Here is a 25,945-nt window from a genome sequence, read left to right as displayed (position 1 = left end):
GGGTTAAGATTTCACTAAAGAAAAATATACATATACATATTTTATTATATACAAAGAACAAAGTTTCATCAGGTAAGCAAACAGATATAAATTATAGTCATAATTAATGGTTCCAAAAAGCCCTTAAATCACTGGGACCTTCTGCACAACACATAGGCCACACAGCCATTAATCAGAGTTCTTGGTAGTTCTCCCATAAGACTAATCTATATTCTAGAGAAGCTGGCTTTTTACGAACTCTGTGGGGGCTAATGTGTTAGGCCTCATAAAGGAATGCTTTTATATCTAGGGGGAAACAAACTAAAAATATTGAAGGAAGGACTACTTCTAGAGTTATGTTTATTGTTGACAGTAATTTTAGAACCACAGAAAGTGTTAAAAGACTTCTAGGTAAAATTCACACTATCTCATAATAAGAATGGATACCATTTTGTAGCTCTACAAATGGTTTGGTCACAAATGAAAAAGGAGAAAGTGAGCTGAGAATGCAGAATGGAAAAGTCTAGGGAAGGAGGCAAGCAGATACAGACATAATTCAATCATAGCAAGAAAAGTAGAGATGGTCCTTCCCAAGACCGAGTTGGCAATATTTACCTATGTAAGTTAAAGCCTAGAAGAACAGTACAACTTCTATATATATGCTGCCTAGTGAAATACAAGAAAAATATTTTTCCTTTTTTTATTATTTTTTTTTGAGAAAAATATTTTTCATTTTTTAGGAAAGGGTTATTTTATATCAAAAGCTAAAAATACATATTTACTCAATGCAAGTCCCAAATAAAACCCAACTTAATACACAGTGAACTACAGGGATGACAGAAAAATGAGTAGACATATTAAATCCAACTGAATTTACAGTATTGCCTTGATATTTTCCATTTGTTTTTCATCTATACATAAGGCTCAAGTTCTGGAGTTATAGGTTTTATTCTTCATTTTTCTTAAAAATAGAATCACCAATCCCTCAAGTTAACTAAAGATTTATCTGGGCTCGTAGAGGTAGTCTGCTCCTTGTAACAGAATGCTCTGTAGTTTCTTCCACTTTAGACCTCTCCACTGAATTAATGCCTCTGTTTTCTTTGTCTTTTCCATGTGACTTTTTATGCTGTGGACATAATGGGAGAAATTAAGTCAATATAAAGTAACATTTGATACATATTAGCTACACTCTATTTTCAAAGTTCTCTGGGTTATAGGCAAGAAATTAAGTGTGGAAAAGGCTCAGCACAAATTGGAGCCAACAATTTGTTTGGCAAGTAGAAATGAATGCCTTCCTCATCTTACCATCAATGGAAGGAGTGAGGTGAAAGAAGTATTAATTCTCTGCATGATTTTCCAAGGCATAATTAAAGATTTTACTGTAGGGCAATGGTTCTCAACAGGGAGCAATTTTACCCCCCCCAGGACATGTGGTGATATCGGGAGACAGTTTTGGTTGTTAAAACTAGGAGGTGCTGCTGGCTTCTGGTGGGGAGAAGCCAGGGATTCTGCTGAACATCATATAGTAACAAGACAGTCCGCCACAACAAAGGATCATCCAGCTCAAAATGTCAATAGTGCTGCTATTGAGAAATCCTGCACTAGGAAAACAAAGATTTGATATCATACAAAAAAGGCAATTCTATTTTAAGCAGAGAATCTGATATATGGCTAACTCAAGACATTTTTTTAACTGTATTTTAGCTTTTATCTTAAACTTATTTCATATTTCTCACTTAGGAATTATATTTCATTGGAATTCTCACATTTGCCCATAGAGAGCTTTAGGAGACTAATGACATTCATTGCACAACCAATCATCCATGCTGAGACAAATCATAAACCAACTTCAGAATTTCAAACCCAGAAAATTTCCCCATGAGACTGCTAGCAGGGAAAAAATAATTTTCAGACTTCAGCTCAAGGTCTAAAATCCAATCCCAAATCTTTTCTGGTACGGTAGGGCCTTCCCTGCCCTAGCTGAACCACTAAGCCTAGCCTTCGAAATGCCATAAATGGTAGTAATGAAGGGATTTCCAGCCAGGGGATTAAGTAGTCACTAGGGTTCTCTTTTCTTTTCTTTTCTTTTTTTTTAGGGTTCTCTTTTCTTAACTTTCCTTCTTTCCTTAACTTTAAAGATAGAAGAGAGGGTTGAAAAATGAAAAGAAATATATTTAGAGTTCTCTCATAGTAAAGAATAAAGCAAAAGGTAGGAAGGATCTGGGGACAAAACTACCTTGAGTACAAAGAGAGAGGAATTTAACAGAAATTAAGCTAGAAGTTTTAACAGCTTAAATCGCAGATGGAGGGTCTTTCTTTAGGCCTTGGTGGGAAGACCTGCAAGTCTACGAGGTACAAGAACATACACTTATCAGAAGCAGCACTTCGACTGTAAAATGTAGACATCAGTGTCTTATGTGAGAACATCTTTCCATCACAGACTGTGTCTAGGCTCGTGTCTTCAAAATAAAAGGAAAGATGCTGGGCAGTTTATAGTGCCATGCTCCCAAGAGTGTTGAAAAGGAGTTAGGAGAGGTCACAGGATTTAACTGTACAAGATCAAGGCAGGTAAGGAGGCCCAGGAAACATGGGGGAATCCTTAATAAGAGAAAAGCCGCAGGTAGGAGAAACTAATATAACCTGAGAGGCCTTCAGTCTCTGTCTTTTAAACTTCTTAGCTTTCAAAGTCTGAGTATGAGCAGATATAGGCTCCAGGACTTCGTGTCAAAGGTAGAGGGGACTCTGTCTCTCATTCTCTCTCAAATAAATAAATAAAAAATCTTTAAAAAAAAAAAAAAAAAGGTAGAGGGGAGAGAGAAATGACTGCTCTCAGTATCCATTCTGCATATGTAGGAAGTGGAAAGGGGAAAACCATAACAGCTAAAGAGTACTATCTGAGGATGGAGATTAAGTTAAACCTTGCCTTTAATTTTCCTACAGAAAACCCCTGATCAATTATCATATTTGTGTAAATAATTTAAATCAGAAAAGTTAACAAGCCATCCCAAAGGAATGACAAAATATTTTGCTGTTCCGCCCACTAAGAGTAATACCTTCATATTCAATAGCCAACGACTGACTTATTTCAGATGCGGAAGGGTTATGTGACAGGATATAATCATGTACCTGGAAAAACGGAATCCCACCACTTGATGAACAATCCACACTAGCATCTATAGATGGCTCTTGACCTGGAGGTTCTTCAATAGAGTGCCCTAGAACTGACTTTTCTTCATCCAAGTCCTAACATAAGAAGGTAGATGAGTGATTAAGTCCAAGGACTTAAAAATCTTCACAAAATACGTGCAGCTTTCTTCTTTGAAAATAACACAATGCCCATTGTATAAAAGTTAAACCTCAACCACATTAGTAGGAAGTCTAAAAAATAATGAGGGTGCCTGGCTGGCTAAGTCGGAAGAGTATGGGTCTCTTGATCTCAGCGTTGTAAGTTCAAGCCCCATGCTGGGTGGAGAGATTACTTAAAAAAAAAAAAAAAAAAAAAAAAAACTTTGAAAATTTAAAAAATAAATAATGAAAATAATCCCAAATATGTTTTCTCATAGAGAAGTACCTGTAATGTTAAAAGTAGTAATCTCAGAATAATGGGATTACAGTTTATTTTTTATTTTCTACTTCCCAACTCGTCTATAATTACTACGTAAGAGCGCAGTTTGTGGAGCTCTTCTAGGTTCTAATTGCAACTCCGTCCTGTGACTTGGTAATTCTCAGTTTCCTCACCTCTAAAATGGGGACAGTACTAGCACCCACTTCCTAAGGCTACTGAGAGTATTAACTGAGTAAATCTTAGAACAGGCTCTGGCACGTAATAAGCACAACATAAATATTGGTTATTATTATTACTTTAATAATTTTAAAATGTCCAGATTAAAAGCAACAGGCTTAAGGGTCAGACGACTACCATTAATGCAACAGGGTAGGATTTAAGGGCAAAGAATAAAATTCTTCATAGGAAGATGATGACATAAGGAGTTTACGTGAGAGTTCTACAATTATGCCGCTTTACATTTTACCTGACTGATCTCTTCCTTGCTGTTTTCTGAGCAGTCTAGCATCATTAACAGTTCAGGCTGCTTCCTTTTCAGCTGATCAAGGAGCTGTTCACGTGGTTCGGTTCTCACCAGCGTTGATGGGTAGAGGTAATTTTTCCTCTGTGGTGTCGTACCTTTAGTGGACATTACATAAATAGGAAAAAATTGAAGTGTGGGATACGAGTGAGATTTTTTTTGTTAGAATGTATACTTCCCAATGAGTCTCTGGCTTCCAAGGATATAGCCATTGCCACACATGGGAATCAGTCTTGTTACCTGTCATGCACAGATTGCTTACAACTACTATTTCCTAACTTGACAAATGATCTTAGATAGACTCAACTATTTTCAGGATTCAACCTACCACAAAAACATGAAATTATCCATCTCTGAGGATGTACAAAAGATGTGCTATAGACTCTAAAAGGAATCGAAGTGTTCTGAGAAATGGTAGCATTCCTGGAATAAGAGTACAGCTTTCCAATGAGATCTTTGATAGGATAATCATTTCATTTAAATTTGGTGGCAGCTAAATATTAACCAATTACATTTCTTTTCTTTTTTTTTTTTAAAGATTTTATTTATTTGAGAGAGAGAGGGAGAGAGAATGAGCGGGGGGAGGAGCAGAGCGACAAGCAGACTCCCCGCTGAGCAGGGAGTCCGACGCGGGGCTCGATCCCAGGACCCTGAGATCACGACCTAAGCTGAAGGCAGATACTCAACCAAGTGAGCCACCCAGGCGCCCCCCAATTACATTTCTTTATAATGAACTCATGCTCTCATACATATTTTACACAAGCACTTGCCTTTCTGCTTAACACTTATATTCCTAATTTCATTGAAGAGTGGAAATAAATATTACAGGACCCTTGTGGAAAAAATAAACTAACATTCTTTAGCATCATCTCCTTTTATAATTGTTTTATTTTTTTTTTTTAAACTTTGAAGTAGAATTTACATACCATGAAATCTATTCAGTGATTTTTAGTAAATTTACAGGGTCTGTGACCCTAAGTGCAATCCAAAGAATAGTTCAATTACTCATCCTATTCAATAGCTTGCATACCTGTTTCCATGAAGGCTTCCCGAAATCACTATAGCCTAAAATGATCTTTGCCATCTGACAAAATGAGAGGTACACATAAGGAAATACACAATACGCTGAGCTTTTTCCAGTAAACTACATTTATGTAATTACATTCCTCAACTACTGCTGGTATTACAATGCCCTTTTACAAACTGTGCTACATAGACGGTTGCTGGTTTTCTTTTTATTTGCTTTTAAAATATCTTCTCTTTGGGGCACCTGGGTGGCTCAGTTGGTTAAGTGGCTGCCTTCAGTTCAGGTCATGATCCCAGGGTCATGAGATCGAGCCCCGCATCAGGCTCCCAGGGGGCTAAGGAGGGAGCTTTCTTCTCCCTCTCCCCCCTGCTCCTGCACGCTCTCTCAAATAAATAAATAAAATCTTTAAAAAAATAGAATATCTTCTCTTAAAAAAAAAAAAAAGATTCTCTCCTTCTGCCCCTCCCCACCCACCCCCACTCCTCGACTCCTCTGTGCTCTCTCTCTCTTAAAAAAATAAAAATAAAGGGGTGCCTGCCTGGGTGGCTCAGTTGGTTAAGCTTCTGACTCTTGAATTTTAGCTCAGGTCATGATCTCAAGCCCCCCTTGGGCTCTGCTCAGCCTGGAGTCTGCTTGTCCCTCTCCCTCCCCCTCTGCTCCCACCCTGCTTGCACACACACTCTAAAATAAATAAATAAAATCTTAAAAATAAAAATAAATAAATAAAAATCTTCTCTTAACCAAGCCAGCTCCCTAAATATTTGTAAAATTTTATTGATTGTAATGCCCAAATTTCATGACAAGTACATGACACCCATATCATGACATCTAATCTTGATGTATTTTAATCTTAAAGGTATTTTAGGGTTCCACTCTTTCCATTTGAGGTGACTACAGTGAGATGGAAAATTCTTACCGGGCAATTGCAGGACCTGGTTTTTCTGAATATCTGGCACAGTACAAGGTTGACTTCAACCTCAAAAATTTTAACAATTCTCTTTCCCTTTAAAGTACCTGTTGGGATATCCAGTTTCAGGTCCTGTTGTAGAAAGCAATTAAGCTTAGTCAAACCCATTTTTATGGTTTCGTTAAGTTCTAGACTTTGTGCCGTTAACTTTTCTTCGTCAGTAGTTATCTGACCAAAAAAAGTGTTACGCTGGTTCTCATTAGCTGCTTTATGTCCATTTAATTTTTCAGTTATCTCTGAACTTGCAGCCTTACAGCCTTGGTTTATAACCTGTAAATGATGCAAATGAGCTTTCGTTATTAAAATCAAAGCTGTCAGTGTTTTATTCAATATATTATTTCCCCTTATCTTGAAATTTTCCATAGTAAAAAGTTTTAAAAACACATGCAAAAGTAGAGAGAATAGTATAATTAACTCCCTTGTATTTACCCAGTCTCAACATTTATCAACACATGGGGTATAGATCAAACAAGATTAACCACTTATTCCTCCTCCCATAGATTTTAAAGCAAATCCTGTATCATTTCATCCATTTATTTCAGTATACACTTCTAACAGTTAAGAGCTTTTTAAGACCACTCTCACATCTGAAAAACTTACGTTGATTTCTTTACAGCAAATGTCTAGTCAGCATGCAAACTTCCCCAATTATCTCAAATGTTTTTCACAATTTGAACTTATCATTAGATTGGGTTGATTTGTTTTAAGTAGATGACTATATAATTTATCACCCAAACTGGGATACATTTCAGAGTGAAAAGGGCCATTCTTAAAAAAAATTACCTCCAAACAACAGATGTAAACAAGGACTATCCCACGCAAACTAGGTCTTAAGACCCTCTGGTCTTAACTCTCTTAATAATAGGATAGCTTTCCTCATACTTTTTTAAGTGTTTGGCAAGAATATTTTGTAGGTGCTGCTAAAAGCACATATGTCTGGTTCTATCTCTCATGTTAAGATTAATCAGTAGGGGACCTAGCTGGCTCAGTTGGGAGAGCATGCAGATCTTGATCTCAGGTTTGTGAGTTCAAGCCCCATATTGGGAGTAGAGTTTACTTTAAAAAATAAATAAAATTTAAAAGAAAAAAAAGATTCATTAGTGAGTTTGCATGTAATCACCCTATTAATTATAAAGTTCTCTATCAAGGGGTGTCTGGCTGGCTCAGTCAGAAGAGCGTGAGACTCTTGATCTCAGGGTCATGAGCTCGAGCCCCATGCTGGATGTAGAGATTACTTAAACACACACACACACACACACACACCTTTAAAAAATAAATAAATAAATAAAAATACAGTTCTCCATCAGTTTTTTTCAAATGGTGTAGATAGTAATTAATGTCCGCGGGGGTTATCTCACTAGGATTGCAAAATAGTGGTTTTCAAATTCTGTCATTCCTTCTGCATTAGCTGGGATTCTTCTATGAAACACTTTTCTCCATCCACTATCCTGCTAAACCACGATAGAATTCTTTTGGCAAAGGCATATGGATGCTCAACTGTTTCCCTTTATTTACCAGTTTTCAGAATAATGCACTGCCTCCCTAACATGATCCAAAGGAGACCTATGAAATTTTTATGAATGCATAAGCTTTAATATATTTAATGTATTTTAATCAATTATAGTAATTATTCCTTTTGAAACTCAAATTATACCATATTTAAACAAAGGAGTGTCATCAGGTGGGCTCCTATGTTTTTTTGATACAACCCCACTAATCTTTAATAGCTCCCTTACCTTCTGGTATGACAGCATCTCTAGGCTTATCTGGTATATTTCCTGTTTAAACCTGAAATCAGCTATTTCTCCATTAGCCCTGGTTCCTTTTGGTAAAGATAGCTTATATAGAGCTTAAAATACTTTTTTTTTAACTTATATTCTTTTACCTAGTTCCTGAGAATATTAGTAAAATCCTTTTATAGCACAGAAAGAAAAACCAAGCCACAAAGGGCTCATGCAAGTATTAAGATCAAGCAAACACACAAAACTATCAAGTACCCTTTGACCAATCAGAACAATATCCTAAATATTTAAAGCAATAATAGGTTTGAATTATATTCAAAAAACAGGGTGCCCTTAACTGAAAGAACTAACAAGTCAAAAACCAAGGACAGATGCAGGACAGATAGACACAAGAGTTAAATCATTTTAAGCTCTAGAAGACATGTACATGAGATTAGATCATGAATAAGGATACCAACTATTATGCTTTAAAAATTTAATTCATTCATTATTTTAAAATATCATCTGTTTTGAAACCAATTCTAAGCCAGGAATATTTCATTTTCTGATTATTACTATTCTCTCCAAAGTAGGTTCCAAATACAACGTTATTACCTCCAATAAGTTCTGAAGTTCTTCTTCCCTTTTGTTTAAGCAAGATACCCACTGTTCAGAAAAAGCAAGCGTGCTTGCGTCCAGGGCCTCGCATCTCTGTTCAGTCTCTTGAGATACTACTTCAAGGTTGCTACTGAGTTTATCACAGTGTTTCCCAGACTCTTCAACCAATTTTGTACCTTCTTGGTTACAGCGTCTGAGTTCCTGTGACAAGCCATCACAATCAGCACAAAACTGTGTACTATGAGAGGCTGTTTTGCTGATTATATCCTTAGATGTCCTATAGAAAAAGAGAACATTGTTAAAATGGAAAACTAAGACTCAAAAGACCTATAACTTGCCCAAGATCACACAGTTCAAAAACGGCATATTTGAACCCAGGCAGTCTGGCTCCAGAGCCCATGTTCTTAATCAATCTGCTACATTGAGGATGGATGCTTTGGCCAGTGTCTTTTCACAGCAGACTGATATCACATCGGCCATTAAATGACCTTTGGAAATGTCTCTTTTCTCATAAAACCTTTCCCAGCTCTCCTCCAGATATGATGCTTTACTTTGTACCTCGTAGAGTAATGACTATACAGTTACTAAAATAAAATCTGCCCATGTGTTTTTTTCCTCCTACTAGATTATGTTTCTTAAGGGCATCACCTGCAGCCTCTAGTCTAGTCCCTAAACTGTCCACAATCAATCATTCTGATCTTAAGTAGTTTTGCCTTGTCCAAGACCTTAAATAAATGGAAAAAATTATAAATGTTATAAAACAAAGTCAACTATAAAGCTTTCTAATAATTAAGATTATATTGGGTGTGACAAACTATACGCCTAGCACACACAGTACACTGCAATATACCCCTGATAGAAAACGAAAGTCCTCTCAGGACTTCAGAGTTAAACTCTGGCGAATGAAAGTTACTCTCTATTACCACTAGATGGTAGACCATGTGAGGAAACCAAATGAGGAAGCAAATAGGTTGAAAACCAAAGTTCAACTACAGGTTAAATGGAAATGATTGAAAAAGGAAAAGAAATTCAAGTGATAAGCTTGGAAACTATCAACACAAATCTAGTCCCTCAAGGAATCACAACCTAGCAGGAAGATGAAATTCATTCATGAGTGACTACAATCCATGACAGTAAGTGCTGCAGGCAGTGAGTGGGTCTCGAACTTCATTATACATAAACCTCCCCTAGATTCCTGGGCCCTACTCCTGGCTCATTCTTTTACACGGTCCTTGGACCACACTTTGAAAACCACTGCTATAGGCAATAAATGTCAGAAAGATTGGGGAAAATGGCTTGCAGGGGGCTTAAAAGGAGTATATCATAGTTCCATAGCCATTTCAATCCTATTCCAGTATTCCCTTCAGAGCTATTGAAGAAGCCAGAAATCCTTAAGGTTAAACACTAGAAAAAAAAGTGGGGAAACACTTCCTAGACTCAGAGTCTAGAAAGAAGAGTTCAGAATGGGGCATGATATAATGAATAAGATCAACAACAGAATTGGAAAACCAGTGATAGGAGTTATGTAGTAAAATAGGTGACAGCTAGAATTCTAGGACAGCACTGTTCAATAGATATAATATGAGCCACATAATTAAAAATTTTCTAGTAGCAGGGAGCCTGGGTGGCTCAGTTGGTTAAATGACTGCCTTTGGCTCCGGTCATGATCTTGGGGTCCTGGGATTGAGCCCCGCGTCGGTCTCCCTGCTTAGAGGGGAGCCTGCTTCTCCCTCTCCCTCTGCCTGCTACTCTGCCTGCTTGTGCTGTCTCTGCCTCTCTCTCTGTCAAATAAATAAATAAAATCATTAAAAAAAAAATTCTAGGGGCGCCTGGGTGGCTCAGTCATTAAGCGTCTGCCTTCGGCTCAGGTCGTGATCCCAGGGTCCTGGGATCGAGCCCCGCATCGGGCTCCCTGCTCCGCGGGAAGCCTGCTTCTCCCTCTCCCACTCCCCCTGCTTGTGTTCCCTCTCTTGCTCTCTCTCACTCTCTGTCAAATAAATAAATAAAAAATCTTAAAAAAAAAAAAAAATTCTAGTAGCCACATTAAAAAAATAAATAAAAAATAAATAAAGCGATTAGAGTAACAGTGTCCTGGGTGTATACAGCATACGCCAAAGCAAAATATATGAAAACAATGCAAAAGAGATGGGAAGGAGAAATTGGGAACATACTGTTATAAGGTCCTTTTATCACAGCTGAAACAGCAAATTACTTGGAAGTGTATTAACATTATTTAAAAATATGTATCATTAATCCTAGAAAAACTATTTTTAGAAAAGGTAACTTAAAAGTATAAACCATAAGAGGTGCCTGGGTAGCTCAGTCGGTTAAGTGTCTAACTCTTGGTTTTAGCTCAGGTCATGATCTCAGAGCCTGCTTAGGATTCTCTCCCTCTCTCACCCCCCCAACCCCCCACCGCCACTCTCATGCACATTCTCTCTTAAAAAAACAAAAGGAAGAAAAAAAGTATAAATGATAAATCAATGGAAGAGATAAAATGAAAACATAAAAACACTCAACTTAAATTCAGAAAGGAATAAAAGGAAACAAAGCACAGAATATGCAACAAATAGAAAACAGCAAAATGGGAGATTTTAATCCAACTATACCAATACTTTAAATGAAAATGGTCTAAACACACCAGTTAAAAGTCATACATTGTTAAATGTGACGAAAAAGCAAGACCCAATTACATGTTATCTGCAAGAAATCCACTTTAAATATAAAGATGTAGGCCAAAAGTAAAGGGATGGAAGTACATTATATACAAATAGCAATGAAAGGAAAGCTAAGTACTTATATTAGTTTCAGATAAAGTAGACTTCAGACTTCAGAACAAGGAAGATTATCAGGGATAAAATGGGACATTACATGATGATAAAGCAGTCAGTTCTCCAAGACATATCAACACTAAATGTGTATGCATCTAACAACAGAGCATCACATATATGCAGCAAAAACTGATAAAACTGATGAGAAATAGATAAATCTAAAATTGTAATTGGAGATTAACACCCCTCTCTTAGTAATTGATAGAACAAATAGGCAGAAACTCAGTAAGGATACAGATGACCCAAATAACACAATCAATAGACCTAATTGACCTGTATAGAACATTTCATCCATCAAAAGCAGAATACAAATTTTTTTCATATGGGTAGCACCAAACGAAGCATATTAGAATGCAAGGGCTCTGAAAATAAAATTGTCTTTGGAACCAAAGCTCGCAAAACTGGGCCAGGGCCTTCACATTAAACCTAAACAAAAGTGAATGCCTGCCAAAAAAGGAAACTTAAATAGGATTCTGAATCTCCTAACATAATAATCAAAATGTTCAAGATACAATCAAAACCATTCCAGAAAATCACAACTTGAATGAGAAAAGACAACAGGTGCCAACATTGAGATAATTCAGATGCTGGAATAATCTGTCAAGGATTTTAAAGCAGCCATACAAAAATGTTTCAATGAGCAATTAAAACACTTTTGGAAAAAATAAAATCTTAGCAAAGGAATTAAGAGAGATTAAAAAAAGAAGGAAATGAAAATTAAAAAACTGAAAAACCCAGTAACTGAAATAAAACACCTCATTGAATGGATTCTACAGGTTAGAGATGGCAAAGGAACATGAAGACAGTTCATAAAATTTACTCAATCTGAACAACAAAGAGAAAATAAACTATAGCCTCAGAGACCTATGGGACCACAATAAAAGATCTAACATTTGTGTCATCAAAGTCCTAGAAGCAGAGGAGAAAGAATATAGAGCTGAAAAACGTTCAAATAATGGATGAAAATTTCCATAATTGGTGAGAGGCATAAGTGTACAGATTCAAGAAGCTGAGTAAATCCAAATAGGATAACCTCAAAAAATATATAAGACAACACAATATAATCAAACCTCCAAAAACTAAAGGCAAAGAAAAATATCTTGAAAGAAGCTACAGAGAAATTCCAATTAATTATGAAGGCCAACCCCAACTGAGGGACACTGTACTAAATAAATATTCTATGCTGTTGAAAAAGCAAAGGTCATAAAAGACAAACACTATGAAACTACTCCAGATTAAAGGAGATTCAAGAGACATGACAATCAAATGCAATGTGTGATCCTAGATTAAATCCTAGAGCAGGAAGAAAATCTTTTTCTTTTCTTATAAAGAACACCAGTGAGACAACTGGCAAAATTTGAATTAGGTCTGTAATACTAGGTAATAGAAGTTACCAATATTAATTTTCTGATTTAAAATAATTATATTATGGTAATATAAGAGAATATCCTTATTTTTAGGAAATACAGCCTGAAGTATTTAGGGGAAAGTGAGCATTATGGATGCAACCTATGCACAGCTAGTTCAGAAAAGATATCTATATGTAAAATATTAGAAGGGCCTGGGAAGAGAGAAAGGGAATGAGAATGAGAAAACAAACATAAAATGTTAAATGAGAAATCGGTTGATAGTATAATTTGTACTGTTTGAAGCCGTCTATTCTGAAATAATTTCAGGCGGAGAAAAGTTAAAGAGTTTTTTATTTTTTAAGATTTTATTTATTATTTTTCAACAGAGAGAGAGAGCGAGAGAGGGAACACAAGCAGGGGGAGTGGGAGAGGGAGAAACAGGCTTCCTGCCGAGCAGGTACCCCGATATGGGACTTGATCCCAGGATCCTGGGATCATGACCTGAGCCGAAGGCAGACACTTAACAACTGAGCCACCCAGGCGCCTGAAAAGTTAAAGAGAATTAAAAACTGCTTACTGTTCTGTATTTTCTTGGATGCTACTAAGTGGTTTCTGGATGTTTTCACACTTTTCCTCCAAGGCACAGAATCTCTCTGCCCAAAGATTGATTAACTGGCAAAGTTCCTATAAGAAAGGTGTGGGAGAGGAAGAGGTTGAAATTATGACACCTGAACTTTTCCTCTAATATTGACATGAAGTATTTTCCCATAGCTGAGAATTATACAAATTCTCAACAAGAGAACTTTAATTCCACTTCTCACCCATAGAGGAAAGCAGTGTAACTGATATTAAAAGGATAATATTAAAGGAATTTTTTTAAAAAGTAAACAATTAGCAAACTTTGCTATCTTAACGATTATTTAGTAACAAATTACTTTCAGTGTACCTCAAAACGAAGCAAATACACCAAGATGTCACCTTATGCTAGGAGAACCACTTTGACAGGTCTCGAGCACCAGTTGCTTCTTAACTGATAACACTACCAGAAAAGTAATGCTGATAATCTGATGGGTCAAGTAGTCCAAAAATAGTAGTAATTACTTAAGTTGAAACATTTTACAAAATCTAGCTGGATCATATTAATAAAACATAATTTCACCTTTGCTCATACTTGGCATCTTTAAAAACAAGTTGTTTTAAGGCACACAACATGATAGGGATTTAAACTTATAAAATGAAGAAGCTACACTAAAGGCCAAGAAAGAGCTGAACATGCATCCAGCATTCTTATTCACTGTTCAGTCCATTAGATCGACCAACATCTCTAAAATACACATCAGCTGACAATACATATCCAAGACTGATTATGAATAAAGTCTGTCAGTATTTTTACTCGTCTCAAAGTAGAGGAAAATGCAGGTATTATCAGATTTATCTACATGTAGATAGGTGTTCATAATTGTTTTGTTAGTGCTAACTTCAAGTTCTAGAATATCTGAGAAACAGCACACTTAATAAATTGAACTTCTGTAAAGCCAAAGAAGTCAAATCATGTTAAAATACTTTTTGGACCATAGGTGTTTTGCTTGTTTTTAAACAGCTGCTTATCAATTTAAACATTTCAAAACAGCTAATATATAAAAAGCTGATCTACCTTAGAACATATACCTAAAAAGTTATAGACAGGTTGATGCAGAGGTATGAGAAACTGCTACAATTTCAAATTGCAAGAATATGTTCTAGAAACAGAGCAACTCAAAAGTGGATGCATTTCAGACACAAAAATCACCACTACTACTCTCAGAGGATCTAAATACTCTTACGTGCTTTCAAAGCCTTGGTTTCCTCATTAGAAAACTAGGCTAGTAATAGAACCTGTATCTATATTGATGACAGGAATAAGCACATAGTGAGTGGCTCAGGAAATGTTAACTATTAGTTTTACTATTTTGATGTTAATCCTTTCTCCAAAAAGTTTCATGCTTATCAATTACGGAAACAAATACTCTTACTTCAAAGTTGCTTTAACTCTTGCCTAAAAATCTTGGATTTGTTTCCTTTCTCATTTTGGATGACATGGATGTGAATTCCCCCTCCCTTACTTCCAAAGAAAAAGAAATCTCTATTACTCACTAAATCATGTCAATAGTTTTATTGACCAAAGAGTTCTGTCATGTAATAATTAGCCTCATTTAATAAAACTTTACACACTCATTACCTCAGGCCTTAAGAATACGAGGAGTTGTTTTCCATATATCTGATCTTTACAGATTATGACTTCCCTGGTTTGGAGGTTTGGTTTGGTCATGAACTGAGAAACAGCTTACATGGAGGAAGGTAGGTCATGAATTACATTTACAATCAATTAAAATTAAGAATTGTATTAATTGGGGCAGCTGGGTGGCTCAGTCGGTTAAGTATCCGACTCTTGGTTTCAGCGCAGGTCATGATCTCAGGGTCATGAGATAGAGCCCTGCATGGAACCCAGTGTGGAGCCTGCTTAAGATTCTCTCTCACCCTCTCCCTCTGCCTCTGCCCTTTCCCCCACCATAGACATCCATGCACTCTCTCTCTCTCTCTCGCTCTTTCAAAAAAAAAAAAAAAAGAATTGTATTAATTTGCTATAATCTAAATGTCTGACATCAATGAGACAGAAATAGTAAGAGACAGGATACAGTTCCTGAAAGAGAATAACTATCCATGTTACCCAAGGAAAAAAACAATTTATCAAGTTATATTGCAGATACATATTCATTGTAAATACTATCACCATTTTCTTCTAATTGCACTCCCAAAAGTTTCTCTAGCTTCATCTTTCATCTCGGTATGATGAAAGGACAGTCTTGTCTTTATTTTTTCTTAAGATTTTATTATTTATTTGAGAGAGAGAGAGAGAGCTTGAGCAGGGAGAGGGGCAGAGGGGGAGGGAAAGGGAGAAAGAGAATCTCAAGGAGACTCCCCTATGAGTGCAGAGCCTGATGCGGGGCTCAATTTCACAACCATGAGATCATGACTTGAGCCGAAATCAGGAGTTGGACACTTAATTGACTAAGCCACCCATGCGCCCCTCCTGTTTGTCTTACAGTGCTTTAGCACAGGGTTCTAAATGTAGCAAATCCTAAAATATTAACTGGTCAAGAAAAGTATTCTTAATTATTTTGTATTAATTATTGTTATAAGCAAGAGTGGCTATGGCATTTTCAGGTTTCTAAATTAGTTCTACTAATTAGATTAGTATTAGCATTCAGATTACATAACAGGGATTATCAAGTTAAAGGTTATAAAACTTCCTTTTTATGCTCCCCAAATCACCTAAATGAGATACCTGTGAATGGATTTTTTTTATTGTCTTCAGGTCTTCAGTTAAGTTTTCACATAGCTTCTGTGATTCAGCCAAGGAAGAAATTGTATTTTCTTGTAGTTCATGTAGCTTATTACACAGTGTACCGAGAAAGCTATCCATTTCGTTTTTCTGATCTTCTATCTTTGAAGGAAAAAGTTAGTTTCTTTCTTTTAATTAAAAAAACATATTTTAGTTTCTTTCTTTCTTTGTTGAACACATACAAAATAGAACACATCCAAGCAAGAAAACAGTATGCAGAGAAAAGTCTTCCCTCTCCAGCCCCTGGAACCCCAGTTCCACTCTCACCTCTGAGAGAAGATTGCTATTATCATTTTTAAACACTTCCAGAGATATTTTATGCATATTTAGGCAGATGTGCATGCATATGCGTGTATACACGAATATGCACATCTTCCTCACCCACTCATGGTAGCATGCTATATATATATGCTACTATGTGAACACACACTTCTCTTGAAGATCATTCTCTCATTTTTCTTAGCCAGGATTCTGTTGATCACATCAATGGCAGTGAGCATCCTATCTCCTCTCTCCTCCAGATCCCACCTCATAACCCATGGCTTTGCATGTATACAGACATGGCCATAGATATATAAAATTTCTTTCTTAAAAAACAATATGATTTTGAGAAATTAAGAACATAACACTTGTTACCTTACTGGCCACTGTCAATGAAGTCTTGAAAAGATGCTTTAGTTGACTGTTGATTTTCAGTATAAACACCATCGTGGGGGATAAAACTGTTTCCAGTGAATTTAGAAGGTCAGTCTTAAGTACATCCTGGTTAAAAAGAATATTTTCACTTCCATAAACCTGGCTGGTTAAATGACAGTATCTTAAAATACTTTGTTAACACATGCATAGTAAAATCCTAAGTTTCCATTATCTAGTCTTTATAGCCTATAGAGCCTATTTGTTTCTAGAGTTTATATTCACGTTACTTATTCTACCTACAGTAATTAAGAAATGGTCACGTAGCGTTCAACAGATTCTTAACAGTCTAATGCAATAGAAGTCCAAAGAATTCAGAAGAGGGGAAAACGACAATCATTTGATAAGATTTCAGCATTGCAAATAAAGGGAATTTAAAAAAAAAACTGGGGGGCGCCTGGGTGGCTCAGTCATTAAGCGTCTGCCTTCGGCTCAGGTCATGATCCCAGGGTCCTGGGATCGAGCCCCGCATCGGGCTCCCTGCTCGGCGGGAAGCCTGCTTCTCCCTCTCCCACTCCCCCTGCTTGTGTTCCCTCTCTCGCTGTGTCTCTCTCTGTCAAATAAATAAATAAAATCTTTAAAAAAAAAAAAAAAACCTGGTTAAGTACATTTTAACAAAATAAATTTCAAATAAGTCAGAAAGGCTGAAACCAAATAGCCTTCAAAGGTAGGCTCTGAGCTGGAAGTATTAAACTCTGAAGACCTGGTGACTTATATCCTATTGTAGCTGAAGAACTTGTCAAGGTTCTTGTTCTTGTCGAGGTATATATGGAGTTGAGAATGTAGATTGGGAATTTTTTTTTTTTTTTTGGATTGGTAATTTTTACAAAAAGGGAAAAAACTGCGACCTTAAGTTCCCTTCACTCGGGAAGGGTGAGGAACTCTAACAGAAACAATTAGTGAGGAATGAAAGGAAAAGGCTAGTGGCATTCTTTGGGAAAGAAAAGCTATCATCATTTCAACTCATTCTGTGGGAGAAGCAGTCATCTCTCCTGACTCCAGCAGTGTTTACAAGGTGGCAGAGAACTTGGTAGAAAGACCTCAATAAATACAGTCTTGCATTTAGTGCATAAATCAATTTCCTAAAAGTACCAACTGAGCCTCTATTAACTTTGTCAAATTTGGGTGACTGAAGAAATCCATCAAACAGTGTCATATAAGCACTGCATCTAGGCAGTGTCAACTAACATTTGTAGTTATTTACTTGGAAAATGTTCGACAAATATTGTTAGACTCAAAAGGGGAGGCAGAGAGCCTACGTAAAGAAGAAAACAAGAGATATGGCCACGGACTTCCTGGGCAAATCATACAATTACAAAATAAAGAGTATTATTCAAATCAGCTCTGAAGGAGGTAATACTAGTGTAACTGGATGAGTGGCTTCTGTAGAACTATGAAAAGGAGCCTTACAGTTAAGAAGGGCTTGATCGCACAGATCTGACCCCATAAATTGTCATATGTGTTCCTAGAATTCTAGCAGTTTTTTTTCTTGCACTTCTCAGTATTACCATAATTTTAAAATTAACCAGCTTATATCCCCTCTGGTTGGGTCAACTTTAACATCAGCATTACCATTCCAAAACCCTTGAGGAAAAGATGATTTACCAATTTCTGAGCCAACCACCAACTCGTGGGTCCCCTGAATTCATCTGGTGCTAAACCTGTCCTTTCTAATTATTAGGCTTATTAACTCCTGCTCTTAATGTTACAAGATGTTAGTGAAAAAAGTTTCAAAGGTTGGTTATATGCATTTGGAAGTTAATCTTTCTGGGAGAAAAAAACAGTGGAGAGATTTGCTTTTAAAAATATAAATCTCGGGGGTGCCTGGGTGGCTCAGTCAGTTAAGCAACTGCCTTCAGCTCAGGTCATGATCCAGGGGATCCCGCATCCGGCTCCTTGCTCAGCTGGGAGCCTGCTTCTCCCTCTGTCTGCCGCTCCCCCTGCTTGCGCTCTCTGTCTCTCTCTCTGACAAATAAATAAAATCTTTAAAAAAGATAAAATAAAATAAAATAAAAATCATATTTTTAAAAAAAATTTTAAAAGAAATATATATCTGGGGGCGCCTGGGTGGCTCACTCGGTTAAGCATCTGCCTTTGGCTCAGGTCATGATCCCAGGGTTCTGGGATCAAGCCCTGCATCAGGCTTCCTGCTCAGCAGGGAGTCTGCTTTTCCCTCTCCCTCTGCCCCTCCTCCCTCTCCCTCTATCCCTCCTCCTCACTGTGCTCTCTCAAGTGCGCACTCTTTCTCTCTCAAATAAAAACAAAAATGTTAAAAATAAATCTTTCTCAAATAAATAAAAATCTTAAAAAAAAAAAAATATATATATATATATAAAATCTGGGGCACCTGGGTGGCTCAATCAATTAAGATTCTGCCTTTGGCTCAGGTCACGATCCCAGGGTCCCAGGATTGAGTCCCGCTTCAGGCTCCCCTCTCAGGAGGGAGGCTCCCCTCTCAGGAGGGAGTCTGCTTCTCCCTCTGCCCTTCACCCAGCTCATGCTCGCTCTCAAATAAATAAAATCTTTAAAAAAAAAAAAAAAAAAAAAAAAAAATATATATATATATATATATAAACCTACTCTTAAAGTGATGTTTATAACCATGTCTTGTAAAACTTAAAATGAAAGAGCAGTTAACATTGTTTTTGAAGACTTAGCAAAGTAACACTTGAAAAATACTTTAAGAGATTTACTAACAATCAATGTCTGAAGTACAGTTTTACTTTCTGCTGCTAATGACTGTTCTGTTAATATCCTATTAGAAATCTGAGAAACACGTATAGACACATTTTCTGGAACAGATGTGAGAGATCCAAGTGCTGTTGTAGTAATTGTGTCTAATGCAGAGACACTGGAAGACAGCAGGTTACCTATACCAAAAAGAAAAAAGATACAAACTTTGACATAAATATATTAATACAGTTAGAAGTACTTTAAAGAGGTTGAGAAAATTACATCCTTGTGGAAATTTGTAATAACAAATAAGCTTAAAATAATTGGCTCATTACATCAGCTAGGAAACATTTCAAATATAAATTATTTATGTTCTAGAGTATTCTGCAAGCACATGTCATATTTGTCAGTTTATCAGACCCATCACTATAGTTCACAGTAAACCAAGAATCACTGTGATCTCCAGCTACAGGTAATCACGGTATTATAATAGGTAAAAGAGGTTATAAAATTAATAAACCAAACTTAAGAGTGGTTGGCTTAGAGCAACTAGACTCTAGGTGATTTTTACAAATTTTTACGTTTCTGTATCTTACACGTTTTCTATAGTGAAGATAATACTTTCACATTAAAAAACTAATATTTAAGAGTTTTTTTCTCTGGGCACCTAGGTGGCTCAGATGGTTAAGCCTCTGCCTTCTTGGGATCGAGCTCTGCGTCAGGCTTCCTGCTCAGCAGTGAGTCTGTTTCTCCCTCTCCCTCTGCCCCGCCACCTGCTTGTGCTTGCTCGCTCTCTTGCTCTCTCAAATAAATAAAATCTTAAAAAAAAAAGTTTTTTTTCCCTAAATGAAGATAACAAACAATGGGTGTGGTTAAACTTACTTTATAGAAAACAGGAAAAAAAAAAACCAAACCCAGCTAAGATTTGTTTTAATTCAAAGGCAGTAAAAGATAATCCCTAGTCTGACAGATAGTGTGTGCACTGGAGGGGACTAGTGACATGGTCCCCTGAGTTTTTTAAGATAGTAAATGATCAGTTTTGAAATTAGTCTCACACTAATCACACAAAGACTAATTAGAAATGCTTGAACTTACCAAACAAAGTCTTGTGAGTCTCTAGCATGGCCTTTTGTTTTGAGCTGCTATCCTTAATTAATTCTTCCATATTACTAAACAGACTATTCAGGTTTTTGCCAAAAATATCCTGAGCTTCTGCATTGTGCTGATCGATTGCCTTCTTACGATCCAGTTTGGAATGGAGACCAGATACATCTTTTGTAGTTTCTTCAACTGTGGTAAGCAACTATATATGATTTTTTAAAATAAATGTTGGTAAGATGGATATGACAAAACAGTCTAATGAAAATATCTGTGCTACATAAGGATTTCTCCTGATGAGGACTAGTAAGTTTTAGATATTGTATCAGAACACATTTTCAATTCATGCCAATTTATCCAGTTGCCCAGGAATTTCCCCTCATCTAGCAATCTAGGCAAGGAAAAGGGATTTTGCCAACCTAATATAGTAATTATGCTTCCTCACAAATTTTTCTATTATGTGTTACTATTTCCTCTAACATGCACCTAATAAACAATTCTTTCACCATCTCCCACCATTAGAAGGTGCTAAATTCTTTATGACTGATTAGTTCCAATCATGACCAAAGGGGAAAGTACTGCATCATTGTTCTCAATGTCCCCAAAGTACATTAAAATTATTTTCTTTTTACAAAACTTCAGGAATGGTTTTTTCCTTAAGTCAGAAACTCTAGTGAGGAAAATTCAGATGAAATAGTAAAATATGTTCTTTAAATTGACAGAAATATCATTTGGGGTGGATAAATAGAATTTCACAGTTAATGCTTAAGCAAAGAAAGTTACTTCTATCCATTCTCTAATTTCTTTAATGCAAGTACAAATCAAAACAAAAGACAAACCCTGCTGGCAGCATCATGAAGTTTCTCCTCAGTACTTTCCAAAGCTGATGTAATATACTCTTCTTCAACAAGTTGTAATTTAGTTTCTTGTAAATGTTTTTGAGTGGTTTCAAGTTCCTGTGTCTTATTTTGCAGGTCAGACTTACACTGGTCAAGTTCATTTTTATTGTCCATAAATAACTCCGTAACCTAAATATAACATTTAAACATTTTTTAAGATTTACAAAATGCTGAACTGGTTGGTGAAACACCTGGCTAGTCCATAATATAATAGAAGAATCAAACAAATTATTTCCATGCAAAAGCTGTGACAAGTTGTTAACAAGTCACCAGGTAGGTTAGCACATTTTATATGTTACCTGGTCTCTTCCTGTAAATTCATTAAAATTTTTGAGATTAAATACCAGGTCTAGTGTAGTGGTGTTAGTTCTTCAGGTCCCTTTCAACACTGACAATGTGAGGGTGGCATAGAAAGGTCACGTCTTTCCACCTTAGTTATTCAACATCTGGTTTCTCCTAACATCTGCATTCCCTCATATGATACACAAGGTAATGAAAATGTCTCAGCATTATTTAGCTTTAACAATAAAACCGCACAATTCAGTTAATTTCTCATAATGCTGCCTTAATGTGTTAAAATAGACAGTTTCTTCATCGTTGATTACAGTAAAATTATGATACAACTTAATTTTAGTATAAGAGTCAGCAAGAAAAAAAAAATCTTAAAAAATATCGGGGGGGGCGCCTGGCTGGCTCAGTCGGTAGGGCATGTGACTCTTGATGTCAGGGTTGTGAGTTCAAGCCCCACGTTGGGCATGAAGCCTATTTTAAAAAAAAAACAGTGGCTTGTCTGAACTGAGATATACAGATGAAGCACACATGGGATTTCAAAGACTTAGTACAAATTAAAAGAATGTTATAAAAGGCGGGGGGTGGTGCCTGGCTGGCTCAGTCAGTAGAGCACGAGATTCCTGATCTCAGGGTTTCGGGGATGTTAAGTTCAAGCCCCACATTGGGTGTAGACATTACTTAAAAATAAAAAATCTTTAGGGGCGCCTGGCTGGCTCAATCAGTGGAGCATGCAACTCTTAATCTCAGGGTTATAAATTCAAGCCCCATGTTGGGTATAGAGATTACTTAGAAAAAATAAAATCTTTAAAAAATAAAAATAAACTAAAAATCTTAAAAAAATATCAGGTCCCTCAAGTTCTGAAATTTTCTTTTAATATTTGCTTTTCATGTAACATACAATACTGTTGTGTTTTGGGGTTTTTTCATTCAATACGGTTTTAAATGCTTACCCTATTTAGCTCCTCCTCAATGGCACCAATTTTTTCAATCAATTCTACAATCTGTTCTTCTTGAACAGTTAGTTTTCCACTCATGGCTCTAAAATAAAGTTTAATGAGTTTAACAGTTAATATTTTTTCCTAATTCCTTTAAAACTTATTCTAACAAAACTGTGGGAGTTACACATCATCTCTACCATTTATCACTTTGATAATGATGCCTAAATATCAATAAGTAATAAATACAAATTATAAAAAACAAATGTATTCCTTGCTCTTGTCTTATAAATGGACTATTCTTCTTGTGACCTCCATTTTGAAACTGAGAATCCCTACCTATGAGGGGAAAAAAGCATGTGTATATATAAAATTTGAGAAGCTACCAAGCTGACAAAGGACTATAACTCACAAAGTAAAGATGGGGAGGGATACAACCTAAGCGTCTGCAATCAGGAATATGGAGTATAAATAGGACCCACAGAATCCAGGAAAGGCTTGGGACTTAAAGGCATCAGGTGTCACAGGAGGAGGGGGTGAGATAAGGGGCAAAATGGGAGAAGTGAGTTAAAGTATATATACAAAGCAATTATACCTCCTACCCCCTGCACACATACCCCAATATGCACCCCAACACACACCACCACTGATGTTTTACTAAAGTTATGCAAGAGATAATGAGTGGGGAAAACAAGTGAAAAATACATGGGACCTCTCTGTATTTTTCTTGCAACTTCATGGGGATCTATAATTATTTAAAATTAAAGCCATATAAAAATTTTTAACTGTTTGATAACTACCTGTTAATGTCAAAAGAAAAAGAAGCATTTATAGGAAGCACTAGATATAAAGATTTTAGTTACTGTCACATAAGTAAATTTTACTTCAAACACCTTGCTATCAGGAAATGATTATTCTTGGAAATTAATTTCCACATCCAAGGTCTTACCTAAAATTTTCTTCAGAAATGTACACCCCATTTTTCTCACGGGCTGCAGCAAGATCTCGTTTCAGACGCTCTATCTCTTCTGTATATTCCTACACAAGAAGAACATTGTAGGTGTCAATTTAGCATTTAACTTTTTGTTCATTCATTTTGGGGAGGATATTTAACAAATAAAACATGTACTTAGCCCTTTTATGTTTTTTAAAACATGAAAAATAAAAGTCATAATCATACTTTTCATTCAATATTAATCTGTTTAGAATAAAGTCTTTCAATAGCTTAAATAAATAAATTCTTTTAAAAAAAAAGGGCCATATAAAGAAGATAAACTACAGACTAGGAGAAAATGACTGCAAACCACATTTGTGACAAAGGACTAGTATCTGAAACATATTAAGAACTTTCAAACCACAATAATTTTTAAAAATCCAATTAGCAGGGAGCCTGGCTGGCTCAGTGGAGCGTGCGATTCTTGATCTCCAGGTTGTGGGTTCAAGCCCCACGCTGGGTGTAGAGATTACTTAAAAATAAAATAAATTCTTTTTTTTTTTTTTAAGAGGTGGGGGGCAGAGGGAGAGGGAGACAGAGATCTTAAGCAGGCTCCACACCCATCTCAGAGCCTGACTCGGGGCTCGATCTCATGACCCTGCGACTGAGGTCACGACCTGAGCCAAAATCAAGTTAGACACCCAACCAACTGACCCACCCAGGCAGCGCCACCAAATTTTTTTTCAAAGATTTATTTATTTATTTGAGAGAGAGACAGAGAGAGAGCACAGAGTCAGAGGGAGACAAGCAGACCTATGTGAGGCTTAATCCCAGGACCCTGAGATCATGACCTGACCCAAAATCAAGAGTCAGATGCTTAACCAACTGAGCCACCCAGGCGCCCTGAAACTTTTTTTAATAAAAACATTAAAAACCCAATTAGAAAATGGGCCTAAAGACATGAATAGACATTTCACCAAAGAGGATATGCAAATAGCGAATAAGCACATGAAGAGATGCTCAACACCATTAGCCATTAGAGAAATGCAAGTTAAAACCACAGTGAGATATTTAGCACCTATTATACTCATCATAATACCTAAAATAAAAAATAGTTACAACACCAAATGCTGGTGAATATGTGGAGTAACTAGATCACTCCTGTATTGCTAGTGGAAATATAAAATGGCACAGCCACTCTGGAAAACAGCTTGGCAGCTCTCTAAAAAAACTAAATATTCAATTACCATACCCAACAACTTATACTCTTAGGCAATCATTCCAGAAAAGTGAAAATTTATGTTTACACGGATACCTATAACCAAAATGTTCACAGCAGTTCTACTTGTAATTGTGAAAAACTGAAATCAGCCCATATGTCATTCAACAGGTAAATGGTTACACAAACTATATGTATGATATATACATACCACGGAATACTACTTAGCACTCAAAAGGAAAGATCTATCAATGTGCGCAACTCAGGTGAACCTCCAGAAAATTCTGCTGAGTAGTAGTGAAAAATGCAATCTCAAAAGTTTACATACTGTATGATTCTATTCAATAACATTTTTGAAATGGCAAGAGTTTATTTTATTTTATTTTTTTAAGGTTTTTTTCTTTTTTTTTTTTTTTAAGATTTTATTAATTTGACAGACAGAGACACAGCAAGAGAGGGAACACAAGCAGGGGGAGTGGGAGAGGGAGAAGCAGGCTTCCCGCAGAGCAGGGAGCCCGATGCGGGGCTCGATCCCAGGACCCTGGGATCATGACCTGAGCCGAAGGCAGACGCTTAACGGCTGAGCCACCCAGGCGCCCCGAAATGGCAAGAGTTTAGATATAGAGCACAGATTAATGGATACCAGAGATTAGGGAGAGGAAGTGAGAGTGGGAAGGAAGTGATTATAAAAAGGCAATATGAGGGACCCCTGTGGTGATGGAACTGCTCAGTATCTTAACTGTGATGGTTGATGCACAAACCTACACATGTGACAAAATTGTATAGAACTAAATACACACACATAAATGAGTACAAGGAGAACTGAGGAATAAGACGAATGGACTGTTATTAATGTCAATATCCCTGTGGTGATACTTTACTGTAGTTTAACAAAATGTGCTAAGGATCTTTCTGCATTATTTCTCTCAATTATCTCAATGAAAACTTCAATTAAAAAAAATAAAATTGGGGCACTCTTTTGGTGAGTTTCTGGTTAACTTTCTAGACATTTCTTAAATGGAATCATGCAATATTTGATCTTTTGCATCTGACTTCTTTCACTTAGCATAACATTGGGGCTTCATCTATGTTGTAGCATGTATCAATAGACTATTTCTTTCTATTGCCAAATGGTATTCCATTAAATGGATAATAACACATTGTGTTTATCCATTCACCAGCCAATGAACATTTGGATTATTTCCAGTAATGCTGCTATGAACATTAGCATATAAGTCTTTGTG

The 25,945-nt window shown here is 36.5% G+C and overlaps 1 protein-coding gene across 1 annotated transcript in view; it reads right to left on the bottom strand.

Moving 5' to 3' along the window:
* Positions 1-908: 908 nt before the first annotated feature.
* The window catches only part of KIF11 (kinesin family member 11), a 40,543-nt gene continuing 15,506 nt past the window's right edge, over positions 909-25,945 (bottom strand). The window contains exons 10-22 of the mRNA XM_032432452.1: positions 23,498-23,586; positions 22,564-22,651; positions 21,263-21,451; positions 20,421-20,628; positions 19,350-19,522; positions 16,596-16,721; positions 15,903-16,061; positions 13,155-13,261; positions 8,395-8,674; positions 6,106-6,328; positions 4,011-4,162; positions 3,106-3,222; positions 909-1,105 (exon numbers count right to left, since the gene is read on the bottom strand). Of these exons, the coding sequence (XP_032288343.1) occupies positions 974-1,105; positions 3,106-3,222; positions 4,011-4,162; positions 6,106-6,328; positions 8,395-8,674; positions 13,155-13,261; positions 15,903-16,061; positions 16,596-16,721; positions 19,350-19,522; positions 20,421-20,628; positions 21,263-21,451; positions 22,564-22,651; positions 23,498-23,586 (2,043 nt within the window). The 3' untranslated portion in view covers positions 909-973. The remainder of the gene's footprint in view (positions 1,106-3,105; positions 3,223-4,010; positions 4,163-6,105; positions 6,329-8,394; positions 8,675-13,154; positions 13,262-15,902; positions 16,062-16,595; positions 16,722-19,349; positions 19,523-20,420; positions 20,629-21,262; positions 21,452-22,563; positions 22,652-23,497; positions 23,587-25,945) is intronic.

The sequence above is a fragment of the Phoca vitulina genome, unplaced genomic scaffold (assembly GCF_004348235.1).
Source record: "Phoca vitulina isolate PV1807 unplaced genomic scaffold, GSC_HSeal_1.0 scaffold48, whole genome shotgun sequence".
Classification (NCBI taxonomy): Eukaryota; Metazoa; Chordata; class Mammalia; order Carnivora; family Phocidae; genus Phoca; species Phoca vitulina.
Note: the sequence above shows the minus strand (reverse complement) of the source record. Positions and strands in the feature narration are given on the sequence as shown.